Consider the following 15,799-nt stretch of genomic DNA (forward strand, 5'->3'; position numbering starts at 1 on the left):
TTCACACCTTGAAGAGCGGCAGCCGACGTTGTAACGATTGTTTGTAGGCTGAAAATATGTTCACAAGAAGTGCGAAGCTTTATTCTAAAATTGTTTATTTTGTTTACATGCCATATATTTTTTAAAGCTTTTCCGATCAAACATAACTCCGCGCACATTAAAAGTTAATCAAATTGAATTTACTAGTATCTACGTATGTATTTGCAAATACTTGGAAGACTACACACGTCAAGCACACACCTGGTTGCAACATTACTTAATTTTTTCAGTTTTTCAGTTTATGACTTCCAGATGAACACCACCCAGGCTTCTATCACCGATGTTCTGCGGAACGTAAAAGGAGACCCGGTTACTGTAATTCTTATTGGGTTTGTGGTTCTGATTGTAGTGTATACTACATTGCTTCCGTTTTATTTGCGTATTAATCAAGTTAATAGAGAGCGGGATAACAAGGTAAGCCTGAAAAACTCTCTTTTAAAAAAATTGCAACTACTGATGGTGTCAAAATGCCCCATTTCGGTTTGATCTTCAAAAAATGCGGGAGAAGAGACGCAGACTTTTCAACTGATTTTGCATGGTTAAGAGTGTACTGACGTCACATTTTCCTGGGAAAAAATTCCCGCATTTTTTGTAAATCAAACCGACCGCAACAAAACTGCCTGACACCACGTGTGAGTATGTGAAATAATTTGCGCTTCTCAATCCCTATCTTTTGCACTTTTCCATAGAATTTCCAAGTAAAACACTTCACTTCTACTTCAGACCCTCTTCTTCTCTATCACGAATCACTTCTGTTTTTTGGTCAAAACTTCCTATTTCTTATTTGTGATCCTTCTTATTGACTCCACACTTCTTATGAAGTTTCCCCAGGCGTAAGGATCAGCTAGGAAACTCGAATATTCTACATTTTCAGAGTGATCCAATTTGATGTATCTTTGCAAATACTCATGCTTTTCCTCTTCTACGTGCTTTATATCTGCATGCAAGCCTTCCACTTGCTGTTATTTTTCCTATCTATTGGAAGATTCACGCTATATTTTTGGCCGTCATCTGAAAAATTTCTAATATGGGTTCAAACAAGATTGAGAATTCGTTATGTGTATTTTGCAACTATTGCTAAAGAAATCATAAGTTTTCTGATAGTTGATTATGATAACAATGAAGATACCGATAAAGCATCTTCCCGTGTGGATTTGGGATTCGAGGTAGGTTTTCTATAAAGTTCAGCCTCAATTGGAAAAAAATGTTCTGCAGATCACTTGTCTAGTGCTCAGTGTTCTTATATTTGTCTCTGCAATTCTCTACATCCCGATTATGTTTAGTGTTCGGAAACAGTCGAGTCTGAGAGCATTCAAAAAAGATAGGCCGCAGACTTATATATTCTGGCAGACAATGATTGTGCTGATTTTCAAGTCGGTAAGTTTGAGATTGGGTTTTTAAGCGACCGACGTTACACGGGATCTGCTAATTGACCTTTAAAAATTCTAGCTTCGCCAGATTTTCGATTATTATTCAAAATAACTGCAAAATTAGAAAAAGTAAAAAAAAAGATTCTAGGACTTTTCAAATTTTTTCAGAAAATTCTAAAAGTTTCCAGATTTTTTCAGAAAATTCTAAAAGTTTCCAGATTTTTCTAGAATATTCTAGAAGTTTCCAGTTTCTTTTCTAGACAGTTCTAGGAGTCTCCAGTTATTCTAGAAAATTCTGAATTTCCCGCCATGATCTTGCAGCGAAAAGGGTGCTTGTTTGACCCCTCCCATGGCGTCCTAGGGTATTGAAAGCTCCTCCCATATTGTAGCTAGGCTTTGCCCATTGATGACGTAGTCAGCAGACGTCAAATATTTTGTATTTATAGTAATGAGGATTGTCAGAAGTCATTTTCAGACCTACATTCCATTCTTCATTGCATCAATGCGTGGCGGCGAGTTTTTCATGAGCACGTTCATTCACTTTATTCTACTATCCGACTTTGTCACAATGCCACTGATCATTCAAGTATCATATTTGGCCTGCAATAAGCGAAACTCGAATATGCTCTGCTCCTCACTCAGATTCCGTCAGTTTATGAGAAATAGTGTATATGTCAGTTCATCGGTACGGCCCGCGAACGCTGTTGAAATTATTTCAAGTCAAGTTTCTCAGGCATAACATTTGTTTATTTTTCTACACTTATTCACAATCGAATAAAGATCCTTTCCCTATTTTAATGCACGTTATGAGCCCGAGTAACCAGTAGCCACATAAAAAGAGTAATAATATTTATTCACATAATGATGTACCAAACGCTATACTACAATAAATCCTGAACTTAAATTAAAACTTTAATTTTTATTGTTCCCAACGTAGCACATTTGCTGGAACATCAGAAATCTCGACATGGGAAAACACAAATACCGTTATCTCCCTTTCTCCAGCGATACACTCCAGATAATCTATGCAAACTGCTCTCCGTCTGTCCATTTCCATTTTGAAGAACCACTTTTTATGAACAACATTTTGTTCGATCTTGTTTGAAAGAGACGGTGCTCCTAGAGTTGGGGTCAAATCTTCTGCATCGAATGATCTGGCTTTAATGTCAAATTTTCGATTGGCGGATGAGGTTTTGAAGATCTGAAATTTATACCATAGATAACCACGAACAACTTGTATTATGCCTACCTCCTTTAAATGAACCAAGTCTTCAACGGAAATTGTGCGTAACGTTACTTCAACTCTCAGAAAGTGCTCGATATTTTTAACTGAAAATGAAAGTCCACAGTCACGGGCCCAAAGCTCTTCTGCCCTTTTCCATTGCCCCAACTCCACAATTTTAGTAGAGTCAAGCTCCTCTTCTTCAACCTTACTATATGCATCATAGTTCAAGAAAATCATTTTTAGGTCATTTTGATCCAAATATGACAGAATCCTTGCTATTATCGGTAGATCAACTCCCAGCATGGCAACACACTTGACCTTTAGTAGACGAGTTCTTTGAGGCACCAGAGTTTCCTTTAGCTTATAAATGTACTCATCATCTATGGAACGCAGGGTAAAAGCGAGTTTGCTTATGGGAGTTTTTTGGTGCTTCAGAATTTGTTCCAAGTCATTCATACAACAGTTTAACGGTGTATCGTCTGGCATCATCCGAGTTGCAATGAAATCAGAACCGTAAGGTATCGGCGGATATGCAAGAAGTTTGCAGCCGATCGGATCTTTTTTATAGGTAAGGGATGTTTTCCCCTCGGGGGTTATTACTTCAAGCATTGAATCTTTTCCATCAAATGTTATCCAAACATTCCGTTCGGGGAAGTTGAAATGTGTGGTGTCGATGAAATTACGGAGGTTTTTACAAACTTTTCGAAGCGTCAAGCTGAAATTCATAAAGTACGATGTGATCACGCAACAGAAAATTTACATTGTGACAAAGGAGCACTTTTCTATGATACTTTTCATAGCCTGGTAATTAGTCGATATGAGAGATAGCAAGTTGAAGTCAGAGTTTACGATTTGTGGTTTTACCTGGAAACTGGCAAATTATTATCTAGATAATTTTCTTCCGTTGTCTTGACATACTTTGACAGCGGCTAAAACTTACCGGAGGCTATGGACGAGTGCAGTTACTTACAGGAACCCGATGCGGCACGATACCGCCTAGCCTTAAGACCCGCGACCTAGCGAACTAACTTTCAATGCAACATGCGATCTAGCGACCTGTGACGTTTTTCGACCTGTGTTATGATGTCTCAGTAAGACTCAGGTCGCAGTTCGCGTTGAGACAGAGAAGGCCAGTCCGCAATGCCGCAAGTCCGCCAGGCCGCTAGGTCTCAAGGGCGCTACGCCGTCAGGTCGCTAGGCCATCAGGCCATCAAGCCGCCAAGACGTAGCTGCAGGCTTGCCTTTATGAATACCGCTTTGAAAAAGTACTGTGACAGCATATTTATCAATTTCTACCGACTTGAAAATAGTTTCAAGTTTTGAGCGAACTACGTTACTAACTTTAAACAGTCTCTAAAAACTAACCTCTGCTTCCACAAATCCAAATTGAAACGTATAATCATTTGTAATACAATATTCGATCCGAAGATCATATGAAGTATGAACCTCATGTGGGAAATACCAAATCTTTCTGTGAAGCTCTCCGCCGTTCTTGTATTCAACATGCTCAGTTTCCCCGAACACCTCGTGTGGCTCAACGTTGTTGGTGTCATTTGAAATTTCAGAGGTTTTCGCATATCGGTTGAAGTTGAGCTCGAATGTAGAAGGCTTTTCGTTGACGAGGAAGTGCTGAAAGACTTTATTATTTTGTTTCCTAATTTTATTTCTGACAAATTTGCCTCCTTTAACATAATCAAATCATCGTAAGTTATTTTTGCAAAAGTTACTCGAACGTCTTCAAAATGGAGGAAATTCGAAATTGCAGCTTTCACATAGAAATTGTTGATGGACAATAAAGATGCATTCTTCCACTGCTCCAAATTCACTAAGCCATCACAATGAAGTTTACCTTTATCGCCCGTCAAAATGATTTCCTTAAGAACTTGAGGCTCCAGACAAGCCATGATTCTTGGCAGATGCTCATTGATTGGTTTTTCAGACAGTGTGACTACAAACGTATTAACTTTAAGTTTAGAGCTTCTTTCTCTGAGCATTGCTTCAACGGTGTCTTGCAAGGTTTTGTGGATTTGAAGTAGGATCTCATTGGATCCATCGAGCTCCAGATTTGTGATAGAGGCAATCGAGAAGCTCCAAAGAACTGGTATAGATCTCAACAGGTATTCAAGGTGTAATACTGAGACTTTGCAAACGGGTGACTGTGAAACTTCTTGCATTCTTTCGCTTTCAATAATACACCAATCTCCTCTTGGCTTGTATGATATTCTTATATTTTTAGTCTCATCTAATGTTTGCGTGGTCAGAGCTCTTTGAATATAATTTGGCACCGCTGCTAAAATCATATCAATCATGATTTGGCTTTCATGGATCATCAGGGCAAAGGCATGATCTTCCGCGTTCTCTATTTCAGTTTTGATAGCCGTTTTTGATAGGATGACTGATCGGGTGATTATGGGACTGCAATATGTATAAGATTAGAGGGGTCCAGATGCGCCCGACATCTACAGGGTAGAACCTAGCCGCCAGATCGCGGCCGATAGGAGCCGGCTGGGCTGAACAATTTTTGAGGCAACAGGCTTCTGATTAGCTCAAAAAACAAATCCAAATGAGTTCGGCTAGAAACCAGTGAGATGTCAGAAGTGGTCTCTGCCATACTAATCAGGAAATTAAAACCAGGCAAGTAGCTGCTTAAACTATGCAATTTTCTGCCAGCATAGGAAGATCGCGGCTTGTGGTGTGCTTGGTTTGAACGGCGGCCTATGTGCTAGACTGAAGGCAGGTGGTTTGACAATGCTGATCAAAACGTTGTTCCAACAGAGTGAGTTTTTTGATAACGATATATATATGATTTTTGATAACGTGGAAGGACCACGAGTCATTCCGAAGTGCGGTACTGCTAGGGGGGTCCTGGTGTTATCTTGTACTTCTACGAACTACTCAGGAAACTTTCCGGGTAGTTTAGCTCAAAGTACTCTGGTGTTTCGTGGTTTAGAAAATGCTGAAATTATTAGTTTCAGAGTTTTTTTTCAGTTACTTTAAGCCATCACGTGGTGCCAGAGTGACCCATTCCGGATAGATCTACGTAGATTTACAAAAAATGCGGGAGATGAGAAGCAGAGTTCTCAGCTGATTTTGCATGATTAAGAACATGTCGATGTTACATTTTTCTACGCGAAAAATTTCCGCATTTTGTGTAGATCAAACCATAATGGGACAGCCTGACACCACTTGAGCCATAAAACAATATATACTTACGTCTCTCAGCAAAGTCAGCTCGCTATAAGTATTTGGGTCCATTCCTGTGCTCACTTTGGCAAAATGAAAAAAGGCATCAAATTTTAAGTCAGTCGATAGGTTCTTCATTTTAACCTCCTTTCCATTGAGCCACTGCTCCAAGGTAACAATAGCGTCAAATTTCAAATGAGTCCCCGGGATAGGGGTGCTCAGAATTATTAAATTAAGGAAGTTGGAGTTGAGATGAGACATTATAATTGCAGCGTGATTATTGAATGGTTCTTGCCATAAGTTTACTTCAAAAGTGAAGACGTTCAGTGGTTTCTGCCGGGATGTCAGCATTCTGTTCAGGTTCTCTAAGAATATGGCATTTGTGAGTAGATCCTGAGCGCTGGGGGTTGGTTCATCTTGAGATTTATTAACCGAAATCACTGAGAATTTTTTGAGCACATCCATAGTACCAAGGGCATGCTCCAAGTGCAAAACGGAAACTTCGAAAAATTCCAAGCGGTCTATGAACTCTTGCTGGTCATTATTCTCAATCAAGCATCCATCGTCGGTTGGTCTGTAGGTAATCCATACATTTCTTACTTCAATTGTTCCAGACTCCAGAGGTGTTTCAGTTTCCAATATCAGCTTTATCTGGTCTTTTCGAATTTCCAAACGAACATCGATAACTTGGGTGGCATCGAGCTGAGCTAGTGATGATTGGAGAATTTGAGACTGGTCGGCAGAGCAGCTGAAAAATAATGGCTCGTGAAAGTGAAAAGAGACATTTTTTGAAAATTGGACCCGGAAGGTGTCGGGTGCATTGTTTGGCAACCTCCAAAAATGATAGGAAAATGGTAGGTAAGTGGATAGTAGGAAGTGAACGACAATGAGCGGCCGACATTTTATGGGTTTTGAAAAATGTTCAAATACCAGTGTCTATAGGTGTTCAAAAAACTCACTAATTCTGTGCCGTTTTCTAGCCAAATATGTGACTCCAAGCTCTCTTCGAATTCTACATGCAAAAACCAACCTTTAGCGAAATCAATATTAAAGAAGAATGTTGTTTACGAAAAAAGACGTAAACTGATAAGACTACGGCAGGAAAGACCTATGATCATTGTTGAAAACTGATAAAGAGTTGAATCAACAAAAAGTAAAACATTGAAAATTGATATTTAAGCATAGAATAGGATTTTCAAAACTTTTTTGAATTTTTTTACAGCTGTTATCAAGATTCAGATTGATTCACAGCAGTGATGGTCGGCAATTGCCCTTCGGCAAATTTCTCGTTGGCAAATCGGCAATTTGCCGGTTTTACCAATTTGCCGGAAATTTTCAAATCCGGCAGTTTGCCAGTTTGCTGATTTGCCGGAAATTTTTAATTCAGCTACTTTGCCGAATTGCCGCAAAATTTTCAAATCCGGCAATTTGTCGGTTTTGCCGATTTGCCGGAAATTTTCAATTGCAGCAATTTGCCGGTTTTCCCGATTTGCCGGAAATTTCCAGTTGCGGCAATATGCCGACTTGCTTGAAATTTTCAATTCCGGCAATCTGCCGGTTTGCCGAATTTTCTTTTTTTGGCAAATTGCCGATTGCCGATTTGCCGGAAATTTTCAATTTTGGAAGTTTGCCGATTTGCAGAAAAATTTTCAATTCAGGCAATCTGCCGGTTTTGCCGATTTGCCGGAAATTTCCAGTTGCGGCAATATGCCGAATTGCTAGAATTTTTCATTTGCCGGTTTGCCGAATTTTCTTTTTTGGCAAACTGAAAATTGCCAATTTGCAGGAAATTTTTACTTCTGGCAGTTTGACGATTTGCCGCAAAATTTTCAATACCGGTGATTTGCCGTTTTGCCGATTTGCCGGAAATGTCCAGTTGCTGCAATTTGCCAGTTTTTCAATATCCAGGCAAATTTAAATTATTAGCTAAAAATAGGTAATTTTTCCAAAACTTTGAGTAGCCATAGCTTTCTTTTGGGAAATTTATCAGAACGTCTCATTACGAAATTTGATATATTCGCCTATTTTGGGTCAAATCTAGCCTATAATTACCGTTTTTTACAGAATGATCTTCTCACTTGAACCAAAAGCGACTAGAAAAGCCGCACAGGCGCTGGAATTTGCGGCTCTCGGGATTTTGGTGAAAGTTGGCCAAGACTTGAAAATCACCATTTACAACGGTTCAATCGGGTTTTATTTGGACATTTACTATGGTAAAATTGCAAATACTCGATTGGAAGGCGGAAATGTTGGTATAGGGATCGAAAGATTGCCAACTGGCACACTATATCTGAAAACTTTCTGATCTTTCTCCGCGACAATGCCTCGATCACTTCCAAGAAGTTTTTTGGCATTACAAAAAGATTTCCATTGAAATTGATCATACCGTAACCAACTACCAATCGATTTATGAAGAATTTAAAGATTTTAAATTCAAATCCCTGTCGATGCAAGTCAATCAAGCAATTGGAGATGACGAATGGGCTCGAAAATGCGCAATGAACTTTTCCCGCCAATGTGACGAGGTTGACTTGGACGGAGAGCCACTATCCACGCACACTGCTTGTGAATTTCAAAACTTTGCTTGTCAGAAATTCACACGATTCAATTTGTCCAAGAAATGCACATTGAACGATTTGCTGGTTATGGAATCTCAAGATTTTGTTTCATCGATTGATTTTGAGGAGCTCAACTTGTTTCTGAAGTTCTGGATTAAAGGAAATGTTCAACATCTGAAATGCGTGGAGTTGCATGTGGGAAGTGATATGCCTGATCAGGAAAATATTGCGATCTTATTCGAAAATATCAGTTATGAGGAGGCGCCAAATGATAAGGCGGTTGAGTACAAATATCGACGGGTTTGCCGAGGAGCAAAGTATATTCGAAGAGCTGATGGGAATACTGCAGTAGTCGGATTTGATGATTTTGATAATTGTGTGAAGTTAATTGTCTTGGATTGATTCTTTATTCTTGAGGTGTTTTTGAGATTGTGAATAAATATTTGATGACCGAGATGTGAACTGTTGAATTAAGATCATGGAAAACGGATTTTCCGATTCATTCACATAGACGGCTTAAACTTGCTTTTGTGATAGTGAATGAATTGTTTCTTTAGCTTGAAAAAAGAAGATCAGACAGCTTCTTACAAAATCGATTTTCAAGTCTACTCTCGATTTTTGGAAGTTTAGACTAACCTGGAAACAACCTTTTTTGATTTCAAGAAATGTTTATTATTTTTCTTTAAAGCTGGAGTATATAAATTTGAGACTTTTCTTTTTTAGACGCAAATTGGTCCAAAACTACCGAATTTCGTAATGAGACGTTCTGAAAATTTTCTCAAAAAAAGTTATGGCGGTTCAAAGTTTCGGAAAAACCCCTATTGCAGATGAAATCTCAAATTCTGCCAACTTGGCAGTGTCAGAAGTTGCAGTAGTAAGCTTTTATTTGATTATCATCCTTTAATATTAAGTTTCAAAACTTGGTAGTTTTGTGGCATTTTGGGTTGAAAATATAGGCATTATAAATTTCTTGGCTTCTTGAAAATTTATTGAATTTTTTTGGGATTTTTCGCAGAAGAATTATAGTTACTTGCTTCCTGGAAAACAGGTCTGGCGCATCCCTGGTAAGTACACTGTATTCCAATTTTTTGCACAAAAAGTTGAAAAAACACAATCATCGATTTTTTTATCATGCCAACAACTAAAACATAGCATTTTTGAAATTTATTGCTAAAGGCACCAAAAAACCACAAAAACGACAGTCCTGGTTACTTGGTAGATAATTCTTTGCATTTGACCTACCACCTTCTCACAGCATTGCTTCGCAAGATCAATGGCTCTTCTTTCTGCATTTGACCTACCTTCCCCGCAATATTGCTTCCTCGACTCTCCCCTTCTCCACAACGCGAACAACACATCCCGCGTTATTGATTAGTTTGGTGCAGCGTTCGCCTGTCCTTTTATAGCTAACCAGGCAGTTAGTTAGTCATTCGACAAATCTACTCTCATCTAAATATGACGTCTATTCTCAATCCAGTCATCCGCAAGGAATACAGCGAGCTCAAGAGACCCGATCTCAGAGGTTAGTTCTTTTTTTTAATGTTTTTTTTTTGTTTTGTGCTTTTATAGAATTTTTTAAATTTAATTTCCAAATTTCAGGCAAATTCATCTGTGCGTCCTGTGGACAACACTTCCAACACAATGCCTCCCTCAACCGTCATCGTCGACTATTGCACGGAAACGAGCACACATGCATGATGTGTGATCGGAAACTCAACGCAAAGGAGACGATCCGAGATCACATGAGAAATGAGCACAATCTGTTCCAAGTATTCACTTGTGGGTGCTGTAACTGGTCGTTCTCCAGCAAGAGACAACTCTCGGAGCACACGAAGTGCATTCAGGGAACTGGAGCTCCAGGAGACACCATTCCAATCGCCAAGTCCTGCAATGCACCAGGATCACTTATTCAATCGACAATCCAAGGAACTCCTCCAGTGGTGAAAACCGGTCGCAAACGTGGAGGCTCGTTGTCGTCGTCATCATCCGTCTCCACGTCCATCTCTTCCCGTGATGTCTCCGGATCCCCTCCGCCAACTGAAGAAGAAGCCGAGCGCAAGGTGCTATTTGACAACGCCGTCGACACTATTCTACAGAGCAAGTTCTTCACTTATCAGCAAATCACTGAAGTCGACACTTGGATCAAAATCATTGAAAATGCAAATACTTTAGCGGATACACTCCAGAGAATTAATAAAACTAAGAAGGTAAGCAGAGAGTTGATAGGTATTAGAGTTTAATAAATAATTTTTCAGATCAAAGCAGAAATGCCAGCCGACAAGGACGTGAAGCGTTTCAAGCTGGAAGTTGAGTAATTTTTGAAAATTTGCCGCAAAGTGATTTTAATATGTATACTTTCCCTGTTTTGAATTTCAAATCCCATTGAACTATACTACATCTTTAATAACTTTAAAGCAATATTCCGTGTCTCTATTTTGTCGATACTATCTCATTCGGTTTAATAATAAATTATGTGTACTTCTTACTTTCATATATATATATATATATATATATATATATATATATATATATATATATATATTCAAAAGGTACTCTTCCAAATATGGAGAAATATGGAATAATATGGAGGTTTTCCAAAAAAGACATCAATTCTTTAAGGCTTTCGTTGGAGCACGATCAGTTCCACCTGTTGGTCGGTAGCATTTCTATTTGATCTCAATAGTCATACTCAATTCGGCATAGACATATGAAAAATGAACAGCTCGTTTTCTAATTTTAATTACCTTCCCGATTTATTCGATTTCGTGTCAAAGTTTTGGGTACTTTTGACGATGTCATTATCATACCTCACTCTTCCATGTTATATATATATATATGTGCACAAAACTAATAGAAGAGGTTTGTGATTTTCAAAAATAATTTCTGAAAAAATCGAGAAAACTCTAAAGCACCTGGTAACTTTTGAATAACTTCAAGGTAAATCAAGATAATTCCGATTTTCAGAAACAATGATAATTGTTTGAAAAATTGAACGGCAGTAAATTTTTAGAAGTTTTTTTTTGGTGAAACATTGGAACATTTTGGAGACTTCTAGAAGTAATCGCTTAAAATTTCAGAGTTTCCCACTAATAATAAAACAATTTTACAAAAAGATAAAAATCGCTTATTTCTGTTTTTTTATGGTTATTGTAATAGGATCTGTGATTTTTCTAACTTTTTTCTCCAACATTTTGTTAAACCCTTCTTTTGAAAAATCCCATATTGTACTCATGTAAGTTCAGAATTAAAGCGTAAAAACTTGTATCTTTTAAATCTTTTATACAGTATCTTCCTTCTTTTTGGTGGCGCCGTGGTAACAATTCAATTTCTTGCTTTTATAGTAACACTGCAGGTGTTTCATATTTTGATATTTCTGATCGCCATTCAAAACTTGTTGCGATTTTTCTTTCCGTCAAGATTTGCTTTATTGCAAAACTCAACGGATAGATATGTTAAACAGTTTTATATATCATAAAAATATTTCACAAAATTTTAGTTCTCGTATTGTTACTTTTTTTATGTATTTACGAAATATACGATGTGGCCGGCATCTCAAATATTGTTGGGTAAAAAGTTTCCAACCAAAGCGAACACAACCGAAATACACACAATTTCTTTCAATGCAAAGAATCCGACAAAGATGGACATTTGAAATTAAAGAAGTGTAATACATGATTAAAGATTAATAAAGTGTTTATTCGGTAATATTAATATTGTATTCATATTTCAAATTAACTATTAACTGATGTACTCACGTACTCGCGTATGGGCATGTGGTCAACCAACAGGTGAAATGAATGGCGATCAGAAATATCAACACGGCATTTGGAGGCAACTTCCTGCCAAATTATGGCAACTTCCTGCCAAGTTTTGCTTGTTTCCAACTTCCTGCCATATTTTGCCAACTTCCTGCCAAATTTTGGCAACATCCTGCCAGCATGTAGCATGCATGGCTTTGGCAACAGTCTGCCAACAGTCTGCCAAACTTCGGCATCAGCTTGCCAACAGCCTGCCAAACTTTTTGGCAACATTTACGGTAAACATGACGCACTGGCGTAATTTCGGAGCATCGGTGCTTTACAGCCGAACTTCAAAATTGAATTTATTCAAACTTTGCGGTGGAACTATCGAATTTCGAATTTTAAAAAACTAACAGTGATAGAAAAATTAGTAGATTATCATAAAATGAAAGCAAAGTGGGAATAAGAACGCATACTACACGAAAAACGAAGTAGGATAACTTCATGTCGTCGCGGCTTCTGAATTAATGTTGTAAAACATGTTGTTAAGAAAACCCGACTTGATAGAACGAGCTATGCGAAATTGTTTATTCTTTGAGAACAGTTACATCAACTTGCTTACAATAGTCCTTTACATCACCATGTTCTAGAATTACATGTTGGGCATTTCAGAGCTACTTATCTGTGTTTACCTCCTTGAAACTATTTTCTTCAACATTTTTTTACAAGTTTCCATTGGATTTCATATTTGAACAACTCTATTCTACTTTATCTTGCGCGCGGGCATAGCTTAGAGGTTAAGGAATTGGGCTGACAGTCACAAGGAGAAGGTTCGGGATCTGGTAGGGCAGAAAAAGGGAAACATGACAGTGCAAGTTGATATCCAGCCGATTGGACTAATTCAAAAAGTAACGTTTTTTTTCTAATTTTACCTTGTTCTGGTTGAATCGTATGTATGCTAAATTCATTTTATTGATCCCCTTAATACAAAAATAACCATAATCAGTTGAAAAAAAACGAAAAAAGAATTTTTACTGACAACACCTGGGCAACTTCCTTCCAACAATTTGGCAACTTTTTTTAGTGGCACTAAATAAGTTGCCAGGTTGTTGGCAGGAAGTTGCCAAAGTGTTGCAGGAAGTTGCCTCTGAATGCCGAGAAAACATGAAACAGCTGCAGTGTTACAATAAAAGAAAACTATTGAATTTTTACTTCGGTGCTACTAAAAAGAAAGACGGCACTGTAAAAAAATATTAAAACTTTTTACGTTTTTACAATATTATTTTGAACTTACATAGAGTAGAATTTCGTTTTTTTTTAATCGAAAAAGAGTTTATGTGAAAGTAAATCACAACTCCTATCACAATAAACACGAAAACAGAAAAAAAAACGATTTTTACATTTTTGTAAAATTGTTTCATAATTAGTGGGAAACTCTGTAAAGTTATAATATATTTTTCAAAACACTTGAATTAATATTTCAAAATTCTGAAATATGCCAGCAAATTTTAGCGAATTGCAAATCAAACCTCTTCTATTTGCCTATTAATTTTGTGCATATATATATAAAATGGAAGAGAGAGATAAGATAACAACATCGTCAGTAGTATCCAAAAGTTTGACGAAAAATATAATAAATCGGAAAACTAATCAAAATTCGAAAATGAGTTGTTCATTTTCCATGTATATGCCGAATTGATTATGACTACTAATAGTAAGATTAGAACTGATAGATATACATGCAACCGACCAACCGGTGAAATTCTTAATTTGATTCATTTCGCAGATTTTTTGAATAGCTTGTGGCTTAAATCCACGATTTTCGAATGACTAGACTTATAGAAAACCTCGGATCCAGATGTAGAAGACACTGCATGAGAGTGGTCTGGCACTATTTAATACATTTTTTTTCTTTTGGCTTGGGATTAGACTACTCATGTCGCAATTAACCAAAAAAAAATTTATAAAAACCTCTTCTTGCTTTTGCTGTGATTTTGATCTATTCGTTTTGACGAACATACATCAAACTCTTATTCCTCCATCTTTACTATCCATAAAACTTTTGAATTTTCTGACATTTAACAACTTCCGTGGGAACGGATCTCTTGTATATAACCTCTGCTCTGAAGTCTCTTCTCCAGCATCTTCCAAAATGCACTTCTTTCTCAACATCCTCGCCTTCGCCTCCATCGGCCTATTTGTCAACGGAGAAGAGTGGTGTATGTCACAATTCATGGAAGGTTGGCAATATGCTAATGTCGCTCAGCCGTTTCAAGGTGGAAAAGCATCTAGTGTGACTGAATGTATGAACAGATGTTTGGACAATCATATATGTATGTCCTCCGAATTCCAATACAACAATGGGGTTTGCTATAGCTATAATACACTCGCTGTAAAAACCCATTATTTGGTGCCTAACTTTTATTATAGCAAGCCTATGGAAAATAAGTTCAATCCCATCAAATCTAATGTGGCTTTTAAGGTTTGTGATTTTCTGTTGATTTTCGGCTTTAGTTGTCTCAAGAACACCAATAGACTTTTGATCAGTGATCGTATAATAATTGCTGTAAAACTATTAAACTTCAGGCCCCCAAGAAAAATGGAGTTTGTCCACCGGATCAAGTCAGAAACGGTGACACCGTAACACTACCAAATGGAAGGAAGTACTCGCTCAAACGAATCGACACGAGATTTGAAGTTAAAGAAGTGTGATTCATGTATTGATTCAAGATTAATAAAGTTTTCATTCGGCAATATTAATATCGTATGTATATATCGAATTACTTTATGTACTTACTGGTTGAGTTGATTGTACAAAAACGGAAGCCTTGAAGAATTAACTATTTAAAAAATTGAACTGGCTGAGAAATTTAAAACCAACGCGTAGTCTAGCAAAGAAATAATGAATAAAACCTTACTTGAAAGAGAACCTATTGATAAAGAAAAGCCATCGGTATTAAAGATGTAGTTCAAATATTGTGCTGATTTGAAAAAAAAGATGTAATCATATTAAACCAAATGCAAAAAGTATATAAATACGTTTAACAAATCTATCAGTCAAGTTCTGTAATGAAGAAAAGAATTTTGAAATATTAATTCAGAATTTTGAAATATTAATTCAAGTGTTTTGAAAAATATATTATAACTTTACAGAGTTTCCCACTAATTATGAAACAATTTTACAAAAATGTAAAAATCGTTTTTTTTTTTCTGTTTTCGTGTTTATTGTAATACAACTTAAGGTTTACTTTCACATAAACCCTTTTTCGAAAAAAAAAACGAGATTCTACTCTATGTAAGTTCAAAATTATATTAGAGAAAGATTTAATGATTTTTTACAGTACCGTCTTTCTTTTTAGTATCACCGAAGTAAAAATTCAATTGTTTTCTTTTATTGTAACACTGCAGCTGTTTCATGTTTTGATATTTCTGATCGCCATTCATTTCACCTGTTGGTTGATCCCATACGCGAGTACGTGAGTACATCAGTTAATAGTTAATTTGAAATATGCATACAATATTAATATTACCGAATGAACACTTTATTAATCTGTAATCATGTATTACACTTCTTTAATTTCAAATGTCCATCTTTGTCGGTTAAGCATGTACTTTTTTCCATTTGATAGTGTTACGGTGTCACCGATTCTGACTTGATCCGGTGGACAAACTCCATTTTTCTTG

General features: G+C 37.0%; 3 protein-coding genes and 5 pseudogenes across 10 annotated transcripts; 6 read left to right on the plus strand and 2 right to left on the minus strand.

Moving 5' to 3' along the window:
* The first annotated feature begins 291 nt into the window (after window positions 1-291).
* On the plus strand, window positions 292-2,148 carry srz-45 (annotated as a pseudogene). The gene is made up of 4 exons: window positions 292-453; window positions 914-1,205; window positions 1,255-1,416; window positions 1,885-2,148. Coding segments are annotated over exons 1-4 (880 nt in total).
* A 100-nt stretch (window positions 2,149-2,248) lies between these two features.
* Window positions 2,249-6,861, minus strand: Y6G8.2 (F-box domain-containing protein). Of its 3 annotated transcripts, none has more exons than NM_001269818.3 (6): window positions 6,777-6,861; window positions 5,848-6,565; window positions 4,000-4,263; window positions 3,395-3,498; window positions 2,659-3,349; window positions 2,249-2,610 (listed from the first exon to the last, which is right to left on the minus strand). In NM_001269818.3, exons 2-6 carry the CDS (start codon window positions 6,280-6,282, stop codon window positions 2,329-2,331), a joined length of 1,776 nt encoding a protein of 591 aa, NP_001256747.1. In that variant the 5' UTR covers window positions 6,283-6,565; window positions 6,777-6,861; the 3' UTR covers window positions 2,249-2,328. The 3 variants fall into 3 exon arrangements, 1 of the variants encoding a protein (NP_001256747.1); NR_070114.1 differs by having other exon boundaries at window positions 2,325-2,610; window positions 4,000-5,049; window positions 6,777-6,835; NR_070115.1 differs by having other exon boundaries at window positions 2,325-2,610; window positions 4,000-5,590; window positions 6,777-6,835.
* Window positions 6,862-7,882: 1,021 nt separating this feature from the next.
* Window positions 7,883-8,777, plus strand: Y6G8.9 (annotated as a pseudogene). Its single transcript has 2 exons — window positions 7,883-8,065; window positions 8,127-8,777. Coding segments are annotated over exons 1-2 (834 nt in total).
* A 947-nt stretch (window positions 8,778-9,724) lies between these two features.
* On the plus strand, window positions 9,725-10,875 carry ztf-25 (C2H2-type domain-containing protein). The gene is made up of 3 exons (NM_075055.8): window positions 9,725-9,897; window positions 9,975-10,582; window positions 10,631-10,875. The coding sequence occupies exons 1-3, from the start codon at window positions 9,831-9,833 to the stop codon at window positions 10,688-10,690; spliced, it is 735 nt and encodes a 244-aa protein (NP_507456.1). The 5' UTR covers window positions 9,725-9,830; the 3' UTR covers window positions 10,691-10,875.
* A 214-nt stretch (window positions 10,876-11,089) lies between these two features.
* Window positions 11,090-11,850, plus strand: Y6G8.10 (annotated as a pseudogene). The gene is given in 3 exon segments: window positions 11,090-11,234; window positions 11,453-11,607; window positions 11,618-11,850. Coding segments are annotated over 3 exon segments (533 nt in total).
* A 1,555-nt stretch (window positions 11,851-13,405) lies between these two features.
* Y6G8.12 lies at window positions 13,406-13,785 on the minus strand (annotated as a pseudogene). The gene has a single exon. A coding segment is annotated over exon 1 (380 nt).
* A 469-nt stretch (window positions 13,786-14,254) lies between these two features.
* Window positions 14,255-14,869, plus strand: Y6G8.16 (Apple domain-containing protein). The gene is made up of 2 exons (NM_001269819.2): window positions 14,255-14,597; window positions 14,702-14,869. The coding sequence occupies exons 1-2, from the start codon at window positions 14,268-14,270 to the stop codon at window positions 14,825-14,827; spliced, it is 456 nt and encodes a 151-aa protein (NP_001256748.1). The 5' UTR covers window positions 14,255-14,267; the 3' UTR covers window positions 14,828-14,869.
* A 414-nt stretch (window positions 14,870-15,283) lies between these two features.
* Window positions 15,284-15,595, plus strand: Y6G8.11 (annotated as a pseudogene). Its single transcript has one exon. A coding segment is annotated over exon 1 (312 nt).
* The last annotated feature ends 204 nt before the right edge of the window (window positions 15,596-15,799 follow it).

Source organism: Caenorhabditis elegans, chromosome V, assembly GCF_000002985.6.
Source record: "Caenorhabditis elegans chromosome V".
In the NCBI taxonomy this organism is placed as follows: domain Eukaryota; kingdom Metazoa; phylum Nematoda; class Chromadorea; order Rhabditida; family Rhabditidae; genus Caenorhabditis; species Caenorhabditis elegans.